We start from the raw sequence: 19,605 nt of genomic DNA on the forward strand, positions 1-19,605 counted from the left end.
CACATCCGGGACTCCGAAAAAACTTCGGTACATTAAAATATATAAACTCATAATGAAACTGTCATCGTAACGTTAAGCGTGCGGACCCTACGGGTTCGAGAACAATGTAGACATGACCAAGACATGTCTCCGGTCAATAACCAATAGCGGAACCTGGATGCTCATATTGGTTCCCACATATTCTACGAAGATCTTTTATCGGTCAGACCTCATAACAACATACTTTGTTCCCTTTGTCATCGGTATGTTACTTGCCCGAGATTCGATCGTCGGTATCTTAATACCTAGTTCAATCTCGTTACCGGCAAGTCTCTTTACTCGTTCTGTAATACATCATCTTGCAACTAACTCATTAGTTGCAATGCTTGCAAGGCTTATGTGGTGTGCATTACCGAGAGGGCCCGGAGATACCTCTCCGACAATCGGAGTGACAAAGCCTAATCTCGAAATACGCCAACCCAACATGTACCTTTGGAGACACCTGTAGAGCTCCTTTATAATCACCCAGTTATGTTGTGACGTTTGGTAGCACACAAGGTGTTCCTCCGGCAAACGGGAGTTGCATAATCGCATAGTCATAGGAACATGTATAAGTCATGAAGAAAGCAATAACAACATACTAAACGATCGGGTGCTAAGCTAATGGAATGGGTCATGTCAGTCTCATCATTATCCTAATGATGTGATCCCGTTAATCAAATGACAACACATGTCTATGGTTAGGAAACATAACCATCTTTGATTAACGAGCTAGCCAAGTAGAGGCACACTAGTGTTAGTTTGTCTATGTATTCACACAAGTATTATGTTTCCGGATAATACAATTCTAGCATGAATAATAAACATTTATCATGATATAAGGAAATAAATAATAACTTTATTATTGCCTCTAGGGCATATTTCCTTCAGTCTCCTACTTGCACTAGAGTCAATAATCTAGTTCACATCGCCATGTGATTTAATACCAATAGTTCACATCACCATGTGATTAACACCCATAGTTCACATTGACATGTGACCAACACCCAAAAGGTTTACTAGAGTCAATAATCTAGTTCACATCGCTATGTGATTAACACCCAAAGAGTACTAAGGTGTGATCATGTTTTGCTTGTGAGAGAAGTTTAGTCAACGGGTCTGCCACATTCAGATCCGTAAGTATTTTGCAAATTTCTATGTCAACAATGCTCTGCACGGAGCTACTCTAGCTAATTGCTCCCACTTTCAATATGTATCCAGATTGAGATTTAGAGTCATCAGGATCAGTGTCAAAATTTGCATCGACGTAACCCTTTACGACGAACCTTCTTGTCACCTCCATAATCGAGAAACCTATCCTTATTCCACTAAGGATAATTTTGACCAATGTCCAATGATCTACTCCTAGATCACTATTGTACTCCCTTGCCAAACTCAGGGCAGGGTATACAATTGGTCTGGTACACAACATGGCATACTTTATAGAACCTATGGCCAAGGCATAGGGAATGACGTTCATTCTCTTTCTATCTTCTGCTGTGGTCGGGCTTTGAGTCTTACTCAGTTTCACACCTTGTAACACAGGCAAGAACTCTTTCTTTGACTGTTCCATTTTGATCTACTTCAAAATCTTGTCAAGGTATGTACTCATTGAAAAACTTATCAAGCATCTTGATCTATCTCTATAGATCTTGATGCTTAATATGTAAGCAGCTTCACCGAGGTCTTTCTTTGAAAAACTCCTTTCAAATACTCCTTTATGCTTTGCAGAATAATTCTACATTATCTCCGATCAACAATATGTCATTCACATATACTTATCAGAAATGCTGTAGTGCTCCCACTCACTTTCTTGTAAATACAGGCTTCACCACAAGTCTGTATAAAACTATATGCTTTGATCAACTTATCAAAGCATATATTCCAACTCCTAGATGCTTGCATCAGTCCATAGATGGACCGCTGGAGCTTGCATATTTTGTTAGCACCTTTAGGATTGACAAAACTTTCTTGTTGCATCATATACAACTCTTCTTTAATAAATCCATTAAGGAATGTAGTTTTGTTTATCCATTTGCCAGATTTCATAAAATGTGGCAATTGCTAACATGATTCGGATAGACTTAAGCATAGATACGAGTGAGAAACTCTCATCGTAGTCAACACCTTGAACTTGTCAAAAACCTTTTGCGACAATTCTAGCTTTGTAGATAGTAACACCACTATCAGCGTCTGTCTTCCTCTTGAAGATCCATTTAATCTCAATTGCTTGCCGATCAACGGGCAAGTCAACAAAGTCCACACTTTGTTCTCATACATGGATCCCATCTCAGATTTCATGGCCTCAAGCCATTTCGTGGAATCTGGGCTCATCATCGCTTCCTCATAGTTCGTAGGTTCGTCATGGTCAAGTAACATGAACTCCAGAGTAGGATTACCGTACCACTCTGGTGCGGATCTCACTCTGGTTTACCTACTAGGATCGGTAGTAACTTGATCTGAAGTTACATGATCATCATCATAGCTTCCTCACTAATTGGTGTAGTAGTCACAGGAACAGATTTCTGTGATGAACTACTTTCCAATAAGGGAGCAGGTATAGTTACCTCATCAAGTTCTACTTTCCTCCCACTCACTTCTTTCGAGAGAAACTCCTTCTCTAGAGAGGATCCATTCTCAGCAATGAATATCTTGCCTTCGGATCTGTGATAGAAGGTGTACCCAACATTTCCTTTTGGGTATCCTATGAAGACGCACTTCTCCGATTTGGGTTTGAGCTTATCAGGTTGAAACTTTTTCACATAAGCATTGTAACCTCAAACTTTAAGAAACAACATCTTAGGTTTCTTGCCAAACCATAGTTCATATGGTGTCTTCTCAATGGATTTAGATGGTGCCCTATTTAACGTGAATGTAGCAGTCTCTAAAGCATAACCCCAAAACGATAGCGGTAAATCAGTAAGAGACATCATAGATCGCACCATATCTAGTAAAGTACGATTACGACATTCGGACACACCATTACACCGTGGTGTTCCAGGTGGCGTGAGTAGTGAAACTATTTCACATTGTTTTAACTGAAGGCCAAACTCGTAACTCAAATATTTTACTTCAGCGATCATATCGTAAAAAATTTTATTTTTGGTACGATGATTCTCCACCTCACTCTGAAATTCTTTGAACTTTTCAACTGTTTCAGACTTGTGTTTCATTAAGTAGATATACCCATATCTTCTCAAATCATCTGTGAAGGTCAGAAAATAACAATACTTGCCGTGAGCCTTAACACTCATCGGACCGCATACATCAGTATGTATTATTTCCAATAAGTCAGTTGCTTGCTCCATTGTTCCAGAGAACGGAATCTTAGTCATCTTGCCCATGAGGCATGGTTCGCAAGCATCAAGTGATTCATAATCAAGTGATTCCAAAAGTCCATCAGCATGGAGTTTCTTCATGCGCTTTACACCAATATGACCTAAACGGCAGTGCCACAAATAAATTGCACCATCTTTATTAACTTTGCATCTTTTGGTTTCAATATTATGAATATGTGTATCACTACGATCGAGATCCAACGAACCATTTTCATTGGGTGTGTAACCATATAAGGTTTTATTCATGTAAACAGAACAACAATTTATTCTCTTACTTAAATGAATAATCGTATTGCAATAAACATGATCAAATCATATTCATGCCAACGCAAACACCAAATAACACTTATTTAGGTTCAACACTAATCCCAAAAGTATAGGGAGTGTGCGATGATGATCATATCAATCTTGGAACCACTTCCAACACACATCGTCACTTCACCCTTAACTAGTCTATGTTCATTCTGCAACTCCCGTTTCGAGTTAGTACTCTTAGCAACTGAACCAGTATCAAATACCGAGGGGTTGCTATGAACATTAGTAAAATACACATCAATAATCTATATATCAAATATACCTTTGTTCACTTTACCATCCTTCTTATCCGCCAAATACTTGGGGCAGTTCCGCTTCCAGTGACCAGTCCCTTTGTAGTAGAAGCACTTAGTCTCAGGCTTAGGACCAAACTTGGGCTTCTTCACTTGAGCAGAAACTTGCTTGCCGTTCTTCTTGAAGTTCCCCTTCTTCCCTTTGCCCTTTTCTTGAAACTAGTGGTCTTGTCTACCATCAACACTTGATATTTTTCTTGATTTCTATCTTCATCGATTTCAGCATTACGAAGAGCTTGGGAATCGTTTTCGTTATCCCTTGCATATCATAGTTCATCACGAAGTTCTACTAACTTGGTGATGGTGACTAGAGAATTCTGTCAATCACTATTTTATCTGGAAGATTAACTCCCACTTGATTCAAGCGATTGTAGTACCCAGACAATCTAAGCACATGCTCACTCCTTGAGCTATTCTCCTCCATCTTTTAGCTATAGAACTTGTTGGAGACTTCATATCTCTCAACTCGGGTATTTGCTTGAAATATTAACTTCAACTCCTGGAACATCTCATATGGTCCATGACGTTCAAAACGTCTTTGAAGTCCCGATTCTTAGCCGTTTAAGCATGGTGCACTAAACTATCAAGTAGTCATCATATTGAGCTAGCCAAATGTTCATAACATCTGCATCTGCTCCTGCAATAGGTTTGTCACCTAGAGGTGCATTAAAGACATAATTCTTCTGTACAGCAATGAGGATAAACCTCAGATCACGGATCCAATCCGCATCATTGCTACTAACATCTTTCAATTTAGTTTTCTCTAGGAACATATCAAAAATAAACAGGGGAGCTAAACGCGAGCTATTGATCTACAACATAGATATGCTAATACTACCAGGACTAAGTTCATGATAAATTAAAGTTGAATTAATCATATTACTTAAGAACTCCCACTTAGACAGACATCCCTCTAATCTTCTAAGTGATCACGTGATCCATATCAACTAAACCATGTCCGATCATCACGTGAGATGGAGTAGTTTCAATGGTGAACATCACTATGTTGATCATATCTACTATATGATTCACACTCGACCTTTCGGTCTCCGTGTTCCGAGGCCATATCTGTATATGCTTGGCTCATCAAGTTTAACCTGAGTATTCCACGTGTGCAACTATTTTGCACCCGTTGTATTTGAAGGTAGAGCCTATCACACCCGATCATCACGTGGCGTCTCAGCACGAACAACTTTCGCAATGGTGCATACTCAGGGAGAACACTTCTTGATAATTACTGAGAGATCATATTAAAGTGCTACCGTTGAACTAAGCAAAATAAGATGTATAAAAGATAAACATCACATGCAATCAAAATATGTGACATGATATGGCCATCATCATCTTGTGCCTTTGATCTCCATCTCCAAAGTATCGTCATGATTTCCATCGTCACCGGCATGACACCATGATCTCCATCATCTTGATCTATATCAATGTGTCGTCACATGGTCGTCTCGCCAACTACTGCTCTTGCAACTATTGCTATCGCATAGCGATAAAGTAAAGTAATTATTTGGTGCTTGCATCTTATGCAATAAAGAGACAACCATAAGGCTTCTGCCAGTTGCTGATAACTTCAACAAAACATGATCATCTTATACAATAACTTATATCTCATCACGTCTTGACCATATCACATCACAACATGCCCTGCAAAAACAAGTTAGATGTCCTCTACTTTGTTGTTGCAAGTTTTACGTGGCTGCTACGGGCTGAGCAAGAACCGTTCTTACCTACGCATCAAAACCACAATGATAGTTTGTCAAGTGAGTGATGTTTTAACGTTCTCAAGGACCGGGCATAGCCACACTCGGTTCAACTAAAGTTGGAGAAACTGACACCCGCTAGTCACCTGTGTGCATAGCACGGCGGTAAAACCAGTCTCGCGTAAGCGTACGCGTAATGTCGGTCCGGGCCGCTTCATCCAACAATACCGCCGAACCAAAGTGTGACATGCTGGTAAGCAGTATGACTTATATCGCCCACAACTCACTTGTGTTCTACTCGTGCATATTACATCAACGCATAAAACCTAGGCTCGGATGCCACTGTTGGGGAACGTAGTAATTTCAAAAAAATTCCTATGCACACGCAAGATCATGGTGATGCATAGCAACGAGAGGGGAGAGTGTAGTCTACATACCCTTGTAGACCGACAGCGGAAGAGTTATGACAACGCGGTTGATGTAGTCGTACGTCTTCGCGGCCCGACCGATCAAGAACCGAAACTACGGCACCTCCGAGTTCTAGCACACGTTCAGCTCGATGACGATCCCCGGACTCCGATCCAGCAAAGTGTCGGGGAAGAGTTCCGTCAGCACGACGGCGTGGTGACGATCTTGATGGTGGAGGGGGGCACCGCACACGGCTAAGAGAACGATCTTTGAAGATCAACTTGTGTGTCTAGAGGTGCCCCCCTGCCCCGTATATAAAGGAGCAAGGGGGAGGCCGGCCGACCATTGGGGCGCGCCAAGGAGGAGGAGTCCTCCTCCTAGTAGGAGTAGGACTCCCCTCTTTCCTACTACTAGGAGGGGAAAAGAAGGGGGAGAGGGAGAAGGAAAGGGGGGCGCCGCCCCCCTTCTCCTAGTCCAATTCGGACCAGAGGGGGAGGGGCGCGCGGCCCACCCTGGCCGCCCTCTCTCTCTCCACTACGGCCCATAAAGCCCATTACTTCCCCTGGGGGGTTCCGGTAACCCTTCAGCACTCCGGTTTTCTCCGAAATCACCCGGAACACTTTCGGTGTCCGAATATAGCCGTCCAATATATCAATCTTTATGTCTCGACCATTTCGAGACTCCTCGTCATGTCCGTGATCACATCCGGGACTCTGAACAAACTTCGGTACATCAAAATATATAACTCATAATGAAACTGTCATCGTAACGTTAAGCGTGCGGACCCTACGGGTTCGAGAACAATGTAGACATGACCGAGACATGTCTCCGGTCAATAACCAATAGCGGAACCTGGATGCTCATATTGGTTCCCACATATTCTACGAAGATCTTTTATCGGTCAGACCGCATAACAACATACTTTGTTCCCTTTGTCATCGGTATGTTACTTGCCCGAGATTCGATCGTCGGTATCTTAATACCTAGTTCAATCTCGTTACCGGCAAGTCTCTTTACTCGTTCTGTAATACATCATCTTGCAACTAACTCATTAGTTGCAATGCTTGCAAGGCTTATGTGATGTGCATTACCGAGAGGGCCCGGAGATACCTCTCCGACAATCGGAGTGACAAATCCTAATCTCGAAATACCCCAACCCAACATGTACCTTTGGAGACACCTGTAGAGCTCCTTTATAATCACCCAGTTATGTTGTGACGTTTGGTAGCACACAAAGTGTTCCTCCGGCAAACGGGAGTTGCATAATCTCATAGTCATAGGAACATGTATAAGTCATGAAGAAAGCAATAGCAACATACTAAACGATCGGGTGCTAAGCTAATGGAATGGGTCATGTCAGTCTCATCATTATCCTAATGATGTGATCCCGTTAATCAAATGACAACACATGTCTATGGTTAGGAAACATAACCATCTTTGATTAACGAGCTATTCAAGTAGAGGCACACTAGTGACGTTTAGTTTGTCTATGTATTCACACAAGTATTATGTTTCCGGATAATACAATTCTAGCATGAATAATAAACATTTATCATGATATAAGGAAATAAATAATAACTTTATTATTGCCTCTAGGGCATATTTCCTTCACATAACACATAGTAGGTGACTATAGACTTGCAAGATAGGATCAAGAACTCACATATATTCATGAAAACATAATAGGTTCAGATCTGAAATCATGGCACTCGGGCCCTAGTGACAAGCATTAAGCATAGCAAAGTCATAGCAACATCAATCTCAGAACATAATGGATACTAGGGATCAAACCCTAACAAAACTAACTCGATTAAATGATAAATCTCATCCAACCCATCACCGTCCAGCAAGCCTACGATGCAATTACTCACGCACGGCGGTGAGCATCATGAAATTGGTGATGTAGGATGGTTGATTATGATGACGGTGACGAATCCCCCTCTCCAGAGCCCCGAACGGACTCCAGATCAGCCCTCCCGAGAGGTCTTAGGGCTTGGCGGCGGCTCCGTATCGTAAAACGCGATGATTTCTTCTCTCTGATTTTTTCTCTCCGAAAGCAAATATATAGAGTTGGAGTTGGCGTCGGAGGGTTTCCAGGGGGCCCATGAGGTAGGGGGCGCGCCCTAGGGGGGCCGCCCCCCACCCTCGTGAGAAGGGTGTGGGCCCCCTGGTCTTCATCTTTGGCGAGGATTTTTTATTGGTTTTTCTAAGATGTTCCGTGGAGTTTCAGGTCATTCCGAGAATATTTGTTTTCTGCACATAAAACAACACCATAGCAATTCTGTTGAAAACAGCGTCAGTCCGGGTTAGTTCCATTCAAATCATACAAGTTAGAGTCCAAAATAAGGGCAAAAGTGTTTGGAAGAGTAGATACGACGGAGACGTATGATTCTCCCATGGCAAGAAAAACCAATCGAGTAGGCCAAACCAAACTGATAATTCGAAGAGACTTGCAAAGATAACCAATCATAAATAAAAGAATTCAGAGAAGATTCAAATATTATTCATAGATAGACTTGATCATAAACCCACAATTCATCGGTCTCAACAAACACACCGCAAAAAGAAGATTACATCGAATAGATCTCCACGGGAGAGGGGGAGAACATTGTATTGAGATCCAAAAAGAGAGAAGAAGCCATCTAGCTACTAACTATGGACCCGTAGGTCTGAAGTAAACTACTCACACTTCATCGGAGGGGCTTGGATGATGATGTAGAAGCCCTCCGTGATCGATGCCCCCTCCGGCGGAGCTCCGGAACAGGCCCCAAGATGGGATCTCGTGGATACAGAAAGTTACGGCGGTGGAATTAGGTTTTTGGCTCCTGTTCTGATCGTTTGGGGGTACGTGGATATATATATAGGAGGAAGAAGTATGTCGATGGAGCTTCGAGGGGCCCACGAGGCAGGGGGCGCGCCCTCCACCCTTGTGACCGCCTCGTGGCTTTCTTGACGGAGGGTCCAAGTCTCCTGGGTCTTATCTGATGAGAAAATCACGTTCCCGAAGGTTTCATTCCTTTTGGACTCCGTTTGATATTCCTTTTCTTCGAAACCCTAAAACAGGCAAAAAATAGCAATTCTGGGCTGGGCCTCCGGTTAATAGGTTAGTCCAAAAAATAATATAAAAGTGGAAAATAAAGCCCAATAATGTCCAAAACAGTAGATAATATAGCATGGAGCAATCAAAAAATTATAGATACGTTGGAGACATATCACTGAACTATTTGACAACAAGCCGCCAGGGCATGATAATCATTAAGTATTCAGAAGCATTGACTTCTCAAAGAAGACTGGATTATCAACTTCATCACCCGGGTCATTTAAACCGGTGGTCCAGAGATCAAAGGTACAGGTATGGATATTGTTTAAAGAACAATTTCCTTCTGTATTAATCAAAGTTTACTTCAGCCTTGTTTTCTTTTTACGACTGGTTCTGTTTTTTACCATGATAAAAATATTGGCTATAAACCGGGTGTTCTGACCCGTTCGGTACTAAGCCGCCAAGCCAGTTTTTTCCCTTTTATCTACAGAGACAGAGATGAAGCATTGCAGGGACAACCATAAATATGATGCATATATTGACATCAGTAAATCACACACAATGTTTTATGCGTGAGGGCATAGGCAACATATGCAGTGTTTTCACAGCTAATCTATCACAAGGCTTTTAACAGCCCATGAAGATGGTCTTCACTCCTCCCTCGCTGGGTCACCGCCTTCTATTGATTGGAAGCTGGGTTTTGACCAGTCAAAACCGTTCACAGCGATAAATTCTGCTTCTTCGTCAATCAAGTCAGCTGGGTCAACATGCGGAGCAAATGTATGCTGACGAACCGGCGGGATAAGGTCGGTCACCTTGTAGGAGGGAGTCGCCATCTTCTTATTCTCCACATCAAAACCCGGCTGTTACTTGTCGATATTGGTTTCATCTCCAAGAATGGTCGCCTGAGGTCAAACTCCCCGCGCGCAAGCCATGAAGTCATCTTGTTCAAATGGAGATCCGTCTTCTTTCACGGTCGGATACCCTCTGGCTACGTCCGCCGAGTCTAGATCTGGCACCCAAGCCTTGGAGCGGCTCAGGACAGTCAAAGCTCCGGCTCTGGCACAGGAGCGCTTGACTTCTTGGAACCTGGCGGGTAAGATTGGCAGGAGAGATAGCGGCGAGTGCTCGTTGTGCGCCAATGTACAACTACTCTACTAAGGTATAGACCGCCTTCAGCTTAGTCACGTTGTCTTGACTCAGATTCTTGCTCGAGGGCTTGCACATGTTTTGAACACGAAGGGTCAGCTAGCGATCTGTAGTCCGGGTCAAAAGAAGGTAAAAAGGTCAGTACAGATGGCTTACCAAAGATGGCGGACACCATTTGAGACACCCGGTCCTTTAAACCGGCCAGCTCCGTCGTAACCTCTTCAAGGGCTGCTTCAGCCTTCTCGGCACGTTGTGTCAGAAACATTTTTCCTTCAGCCCAGGTTTTCTTCTTGGCAGTAAAGCTGGTTTTTATTTTTTCCGTCTTAGAGAGACTTACTTGCAGTTTGGAGTCAGTAGACTTGATTTCTGCCTCCTGATCCGCCAGCCGGGTCTTCGCATCAGTTAATTGCAAGCTCAGTTCAGATAAGGCATTCTGCAAAACATACCCAGATGAGTCAAGATTTCAATTAAGGTTCAAAAGTCAAGATTCAAGTCTCAAGTACTTTGCACTTCAAAACCACTTGACACTTGGGGGCTAATGTATGCCAAAACAATTTCTTATGACTCTAAAACATACTTTAAGTCCCAAGTACTTTACAAAGTAATAGCACTTGGCACTTGGGGGCTAATGTATGCTATTCAGCAAGTTTCTCAAGGTTAAGCCGAATTACAATGTTTTTTGGATACGGTACAAGACAATTATGAAAATTCAAAGTACCGGCTCATTTATGGTCAAATGAACCGGCCCTTGGGGACTACAGGTGAAGCTTTGTTCTATTTTATTGAACTCCAGAAAAATCTAAAAGGTAAAAGTCTTAGCCTATATCATCAAGTCTACAGATCATTCCGGTTCTCGCATAATCTGAAGACTTGGGGACTGGCAGAATATAAGCAAGCCGGAAGAACATACCTCGTATTTCAGCTGCAACTGCTTGACCATTTCGATCTCTGAGTCGCGGCTGGAGTGCACATGGCTGAGATAACCGGATAATATGTCGTTGGCATTCAGATGGTCATAATGTGAAATATCAAAACACACTTTCTGTTTCTCCAACGCCTCTTGTTTCGGCGTGTGACGAGCCAACACGGTGGGATTCCCCTGCTCAACAAAGCAGCTCCCGGTGATCAGAATGTCTTGCGCAGACGGTGATGGCGGGTTGGCCGAGCTGGATGGTCCAGTTACAGAAGGATCCACAGTGGTATCGTCAACTGATGGCTCAGGAGGATTTACTTCAGCGTTGACAGGCGGGTCTTCTGGAGCTTCAGTTAATGGAGGAGAAGGTGGCCTTGCCGGTTCAGGTGCAAAGACTGGCGGGTCTTCCACCGGCTTAGTTACCTTGGCCTTCTTAGACTTAGCTTGACCACTAAGAGAAATATTATGGGATTGTTAGTATAAACAGACAGTTTGAAAAACACGGAGGAAAGAGGATTTTTCCTTACCCAGGGGCAGTCTTGAAGGCCGGAAATTGGGTCTGAGACGAGTCGCCAGAAGAGCGAGACACCTCCTGCAAAGATAAAACAAAGTAAGTAATGAAAGGGAGAAGATCCATTAACAGAAAGTTAAAGACAAAGAAATAAACCTCATTCTGGCGTTTTTGAGGAGTCTGTTGAAGAACAGCAGGCGGTTCATCATCATTCCGGGTCTGACGGCGGCTCTCATGTTGCTGTTTTTTCAAAAGAAAATGAGGATCTAGATAAGCCAAAGGGTGTGAAAACCTTACTTTCCAGGTTACGACTCGAAGTTTCTGTCTTGGCAAGTGGGCTGAGTTGGAGGAAATAGTTACCTCTTCTTCCACGGCCTGACTGGCCCCCGTGTCGTCCTGGCAATAATCAGTGTTAATAAGATTATCAAAAAGTTGGCCAAAGGAGTCAAGGGCTACCTCTGACTCAGAAGTATCATCAAGCTTCATCATATCCTCAGCGGTACTTTTCTTCTTCTTGGACCGCTGGGTCGTTTTCTTGGTATTAATAGCAGCGGCTTTAGCCTTCTTGGCGGCTTCATGGTCGTACTTAGCTTTCCATAAATCAGATCTGGCATGTAGATTAATAAACAAAGATGAAAGATCAAGCAAGTACTTAAGACAGCTGGGAAAATAGAAAGGAGATCAGAGGTTCTTTACCTATGGCGCCGGGCTAAGTTTGCAGAAGGGGTTTAACCCAACTTTACTGCAGTCTTCGTATTTGCCGTTTACCAGAAGGGTTGACATTGCAACAATATCCTCTTCGGGTAATTGGACGGAGCTGTGACGAAGAGAATCATTTGGGCCTCCACCACATTCACACATCAGTTGAGCGGCGGCTTAGATGCATAACCCGCCATGAGATCCAGCAGCGGGTCAAGTCAACTTCGGTTAAGTCGTTCCCTAATAAGGCATTAATCCTTTTGATTGATGGGATCAGTTTCTTGCGTACGGCAGCAGTAAGCTTGTCAGGGAGCACGAATTTGCAATCAAGACGCTCGGCGCGATAACCCGGCAGTGGCTTCTCGTTTGCTGGTGAAGTGTCTTGACAATAGAACCAAGTCTGATTCCAGTCTTTTGGATGACTCGGCAAGACTATGAGGGGGAAGACAGCGCCCTGCCGACGTTGAATTGAGATGCCTCCAAGATCCAAGCTAAGGCCATTGGTGCACTCGTTCTGCCGGTTCAGATAAAAATACTCTCTAAAGAGTTCCACGGTCGACTCTTCCTGAAGGTACACCTCACAGAGCACTTAGAAGTTGCAGATATTGGATATAGAATTGGGCCCATTATCTTGAGGGTGGAGTTTGAAAAAATGGAGGACATCTCTGAAGAACTTTGAGCCGGGCGGTGAAAAGCCACGATTCATGTGGTCAGTAAAGACAATGACTTCACCATCTCTTGGATTGGGCCGTTCTTCGTCCGGATCAGGTGCACGGTAAGACATGACATTTTTTCCTGGCAAAAATCCTATGGAGAAGAACTCCTTCAAATTTTCCTCAGTTACGGTTGAGGGACCCCAATTGCAGACAGTCGGCGCTTTGGACGACATGGTGTTCAAAAACGTACTGAAAGGAAGGTAACATGCCGGTTCAATTCAATAAATATGGTGAAAGTAAATGATGATGATACAGGGGAGTAATGGCGGCTTAATTAAGGGCTAATGTCATATAAGGAAAAGTAAGCCGGCACAGTAAGCCTCCATGACTACAGACATTTGAGAAATACCAGTGGCAGAGTTGGTTAAGTATGGAGACAAACATGTTTCTTAACTTCTGGATATTATTATGGATCAAATGGCCGTTGAAAATGAAAAACTTCCTAGACCTAAAAATGTAGCCCAGATGAATTCATCGGCTCTAAGAAGGTATCTGTGCAAAGGAAAGGGATCTACTAACATCTAAAATAGGTATAAAACCACTACCGTACGAGCTATGTGTTCCTTTTTGATCAAGAGAGGCTGTGGAGGAAGAACTACCAGAAAGATTCATGATGAACAACAAAGAACACCGATGAACTCGCAAACCCTAATGCAGATCTAAAAGTTTGAGAAGGCAAGAGCTTACGGATGCGGATCTGTTGCGGAGGGTCGTCACCGTTTCTCTGGACAGTTCAGGGTGATGCAGCGGCCGAGCTTGAGGACGACGATGAGCGCTGCGGTGGCGGCAGAGCCCGAGCGACAGAAGGGTTGCGGGAAAGGAGGAAGACGATGGAAAAGCGGGAGAATGAAGAGAGGCCAGTCATGTCTATTTATAAGGAGAAGGCTGATAAGTGGGCGCGAAAAACGAGGAGACCAAAACATGATTATCCAGCTACCCAGGCGCCTCGATTTTTGGGAATGCATTAAAGATAAAGATCCTTTAAAAAGATAACATGATGGCAGGTTCCCGAAAAATCCAGAGGTGACGTCATGGCGGGTTACAAGGCTTTCGCAAAACAGTAATAGATGGATTTTTTCTAAGTATTGAAGATTGACAAGAACAAAGTTCAAATCAACCTGGGGCCTAATGTTGGGGATATAGCTATCAGTTATGACCCGCCCAGGAGGGGCCGGGTTAGTCCCAATGGCGGGTCGCAAAGGAAGCCCAATAGACATTCAAAGCGATAGGTTATTAAATCTTGTAGAAGGCCTAAAGGCCTAGTGGCGGCTTAAGGCCAAATGTTGTAAACCGCCGTATGTAAGGAAAGACTTGTAAGGAAAGGAATGTAAAAGAAGTCACCAAGCCAGACACGATTTATGAGCCGGCCGGAAATCTGTAGGCCACCAGGCGTCAACCCGTGTATATAAGGGGACGACCCAGTGGCGGCCTAGGACGAAAAACAATAGATCGAGAACCAAGCCGGCGAACTAGCCTCTTGGTAATCGAAACCCCAGCAATATCAACACAACTAGACGTAGGCTTTTACCTTCATCATAAGGGGCCGAACTAGTATAAAACATCTCGTGTCCTTTGTCCCAATTAACCCCTTTAAGCTTCCTAGTTGCGATGGCCCTACGACTAAGTCCTTATGCTAGGACATCTGTCGTGACAATTCCACGACACATTGTGTGTGAAAAAAGTAGACATGTGTTTAAACCAAACAAAAATATATAAAAACAAGAAAGAAACAAAGAAAAGAAGAAAACGATAAAATTAGGAAAACTAATAAAATTCAATGAAATCAAAGAAACCCGGAGAAAAAGGAAAATGAAAAAAAAAATCGACGAAAAACAGATTATATTAGACCCAAAGAAAACCGAAGAAAACACAAAGAAAAAATAAATAAAACAGAAAAAACGAAGAAAATGAGCTAGCGAACGTGGGAATGCAGCCGACGAACACACTAAAACCGAGAAATTATTCTTTGCGGACACTTTCGAAGCAACCCAAACCACGAGGTGGGTTCCCCCGGGTTCAGGTTTTGTTTCAATAGAAGTAGCACTAGCCAGTTCTAAAAAAAAGTAGTACTAGCCTAAAATAAAGGGAAAAGATAACACCCATATGTGTGGGCGTTTGTATCTCGCACACACGCATCAATCAACGTTTGTTTGTGTTTGCACGAATCTTGGCATGTTTTGTCAGATTTTTTATACCACGTAGAACTGGGCTGGTGTGTGGGCATTTATCCGATCGCTCACACGTCTGTTTCACCGTGTGGAGGGGCTGTTGTGTTGGCGTTTAGCAGTTCGCCCACACGCCAGTTTTCACGCACGGATAAGGGCTGGTCTGTGGGCGTTTATCAGTTCGCCCACACGCCCGTCTTCTCCCCGGCACCCAAAGTTATCAGTTGCCATGTGTTTTGCAGGGTATATGGCAACTGCTCTAATGTGCTTGTAAGCAGATGGCAACTCTCTTTTTACCCAAACATGTTATTTTGTCATGTCTTTTTGTAGTGCTACATGGCAATTGCCTAGTGTTAGTAGGTGGCAACTCCTAAAGGTTTCAAATCATGGCAACTGTAGTGGACCAGACCATACGTGGCAACAACTGCAGTTGTCCAAAAATGACATTTGGCACTTGACCTGAGATGGCAATTACAGTTAAGCAACCATGACAATGGTAGTTGTCAGACATGGCAACTGCAGTTCACCAACATGGCAATTGTAGTTAAATGAACATGAAAGAGGGTCCCGACCATGGCAACTGCCGGGACGCGTTGGTGACTGTCACGTGGAGCATGTGGACGTTATTAATTTTACCCACACGTAGGCATGTGGGAGGGACCGCGAGGCAAAAGACCAGCCGTGGGGGCATTACTTGTTTTGCCCACGCATAGACGTGTGGACTGGTTCTCTTAGATATACATGAAACGTGTGGCCAGATCCCCTAACGTCCACACGTATGAGCGTTATCGGGACCTAAAATAAAATAAAAGTAGTACTAGAAAAAACTCAGATGTTATCATCTTTGCAGGCGTATTATTCATATTCGTGTCCAGAACAAACTCCAACTCGTATTTGTATGAACCAACTCTAGCTGATTCTTATCCGTACGTACAATGCAAGGGTTTACTGCCCTTGATTTTAGTTGCTGCTGCGGCATACAATCTCTATATATGCCAAGTGAATCACCTCGAGATTGTTTCCCACACGGCATATAAACGCACAACCGATCGACATCATGTCCGGTCATCTCGCCCTAAGTATTTTTTGCAAGGAACAAAAGGACATAGGGCAAGGCCGGCCTTCAGAAATCTCTGGACAAATCCGAGGGTGCAAGAGGACCCAACGTGGCCGGCCGCCGGAAACGAAGCCAAACCATATGGGGATCAAGGCGTTCTCGCTGCGCGGTCTACTTCACCGGGTGCATGCGTTGTTCCGGGCACTGTTGGCCGACACGCGGTCGCCGGTCTACCTGCCGAACGAGCTCGTGTCCGATATCCTGTCCAGGATCCCTGAGAGGTCCGTGCGCCGGTTCCGGTGCGTGTCCAAGGAGTGGCGTGCCCTCGTCACCTCCCCCGCCTTCATCGCCGCACACAAGTCCCGCGCCGAGCCATTCCTCGTGGTGTACTCCAATCCCTGCGAGGGCCTGCGGCTGATCGATATGGATGGCAACGTCGTAAGGTTGATTAGCGACATGCGTGGGTGTTGGAGTCCGGTGTCCACGAGCCCCGATGGCATTCTACGTGTCACTGGCTATCTGGATAGCTACCCGGGTACCGCTGTTTTTGCCGGGTTGATCGACCTTGGCACCATGGAGGCGGTTGTCACCCGCTTAGAACACAATAAAGCTTGGGGCTTCGGTCGTGCTGTCCCGTCAGATGCGCATAAGATTGTGCGCTTTCAAGACCACGCCATGGGATGTTATTGTGAGGTTTACACGATAGGGGGTGGTGCCGGGTGGAGACGGAGGAAATCACACCCATTGCATTACAAATACGATACCTTTGAAAACTATGCTGCAACGGTCAATGGTGTGTTGTATTTGTTGGCAAGTACGAAGCGACAGGGCATGGACTATGTACTCTGCTTTGACCTCGAGAGCGAGGAGTGGAAGAATAACATCAAAGGCCCACCAAATGTGGACGTCCGGTTGCATGATATCAGCTTAGGCGAGCTTAAGGACACTTTGTATATGGCTGAAAAGAAGAACTGGGAAACCGATCATGGGTATACAAACGTATGGCTCATGACTGATTTTGATATATGAGTATCTGGATCAAGGCATATACGATACCATTAGAGCCGTCCATGCTCCCGTATGCTCCCATGTTTTGTCGGATGATACCTTTGAGGGTGTTGCACGACAGTTCAAAGCTGCGCTTCTACTATGGTTCTAGATATGTATTATTTGTGTTACGAGGAGCACAGTTACAAATCTATGACCCTCATTCTGAGACATGCACAGATGTGACAGAAAAACTGCTTGGTGACCACGGCACCGTTGTCGGCTTTTGCAGCTCGCACATGGAGCGTTTTGGCTCGGCAAAGATCCAACGCCCCATATCCTCGTTCCGCCACATTTGATGTAGTATTTTTTTTTTCTGGCTCATTTGGTGGCGGGGATCTGGCGACTTGGAGTGACTCATCCACGAGTGGGAATTTTACAACCAGAGATTTTAGGGATTTTAGGAGGACGTCATATGTAGCTCGCACTAGTGCAGAATGATTTCGAGAGAGTTAGAGGCTGACCCTATAATTTTTACTTTAATTTTTCTATAGAATTGTTCCCGATTCACCAAACCAATTCTTGTCTCTTTCTGAACTGCCTCTTTATTTCATGGAAAAAGGAAATACCAATAAACTTTAACAGGAAAGTTCTAATTCTTTTGTAAATCTATATAAATCAGTTTTTATCCTGTTTGCAGCCGGGCGCACCGAATCTACCAGTTTACTTGCTTCTGCGGTATACAATCTCCGTATATGCCAAGTGAATCACGGCACGATCTCTTTGTAATACGATGCATACGGTGGCTTCCATGCGAATAAACCAAGATCGTTTCTGACACGGCCGGAATGCCAGCTTCCATCACGGGCCAAAATCCGTGAACATCTTGTCCGGCCTTCAGAAATCAACCTGAGCAAAATCCGAAGATGCAAACTCGCCGGCTGCCGGTACGATTGAAGCCAAATCATATGGGGATCAAGGTATCGTCGTTGCGGGTTCTTCTGTACCGGGTGCAGGCGCTGTTCCGAACTCCGTCGACCGACACGCCATCGCTGGTCTACTTGCCAAAAGATGTGCTATCCCGGCCCCGTCCACCCACACACCGTCGCCGGTCTACTTGCCAAGCAAGCTAGTCTGCGACATCCTGTCCAGGATATTGAAAATATAAGCAAATTACTACGAAATTTAATCTGAATAAACAAAAGATAAATCATGACAGCAGCAGCAAAGATTAAATTAAACATGCGAATCACATCTAGGGCACATACTAGAAACATGAATTATACCACGATCTCGAACAAGGATAGAATCACATACGGGGCAGCAGGAGCAGCACCGCCGGCGTTGATATTGTCGCCCATGTCGTTGAGGATGAGGTTGCCGAGGTCGGGGAAGAAGTCGTCGTTGGCGAAGTCATCGCTGGCAGCAGTCGCGCGAGTGCGCTCCCCAAAAATCTGATCGCACCTCTCCCGTACAGGATCACGAGAGACGGGGTTCCGGAGGCCTGCTGTCCCTTCTCGCGGTGCATGATGAAGACATGTACCTATGGTAGGGACACGGACCTGACCGAAGAGTCCTACTCTAGGACACCCCTGGGAGAAATCACCTTTCAATCGACTTGAATGCATCCCACTCGACAGGTTCAAGACACTCGACCAAGAAGCTATCACTCGACCATGAAGCCAACCACTCGACCGCCGGGAGATCTATAGTCACTCCGAAGGCAAACAGTCAGCTGTTAAGTAGTCTTTATGGTCATTATAGCTCTTTATTAGGGGCGTTACCAGTAACGCCCGACCTTAAATGTACCTTAAACCCTGCATTACTGGGGGCAGGAGGGAGCCGGCGAACTCTATATAAGCCACCCCCCTCCTCAGTAAGCAGGGTTCGCACCCCTGTAATCCATACACGCATAATCCCGTCGACCGCCTCCGGGCTCCGAGACGTAGGGCTATTACTTCCTCCGAGAAGGGCCTGAACTCGTAAACCTCGCGTGTAACAACTTCCCAATAGCTAGGATCTAGCCTCTCCATACTCACCCCCCTACATCATTGTCAGAGTTAGAACCACGACAGTTGGCGCCCACCGTGGGGCCGGAATCTTAGCGCTTAGTTGGAGAAGTTGTGATTTTTCTCGATCCCTTTGATCATGTTTTCTTGCGGAGTTTTGGTGGAGGACCGCGAGATCCGTCTCGGCGCGCTCACCTTCATCGTCGACGACTCCGCCTGGCTTCAGGAGGCACCGCTCGACATCGACGCGCTCCCCGCCCGTGGTGCGACACATTTCC

General features: G+C 44.7%; 1 protein-coding gene across 1 annotated transcript; it reads left to right on the forward strand.

Moving 5' to 3' along the window:
• The first annotated feature begins 16,472 nt into the window (after positions 1-16,472).
• Positions 16,473-17,360, forward strand: LOC147961482 (putative F-box protein At3g52320). Its single transcript, XM_087533820.1, has one exon. It carries the CDS (start codon positions 16,473-16,475, stop codon positions 17,358-17,360), a length of 888 nt encoding a protein of 295 aa, XP_087389946.1.
• The last annotated feature ends 2,245 nt before the right edge of the window (positions 17,361-19,605 follow it).

This window comes from Triticum urartu, chromosome 7A (genome assembly GCF_056163025.1).
Source record: "Triticum urartu cultivar PI428250 chromosome 7A, HENAU_Tu73, whole genome shotgun sequence".
Lineage (NCBI taxonomy): Eukaryota > Viridiplantae > Streptophyta > Magnoliopsida > Poales > Poaceae > Triticum > Triticum urartu.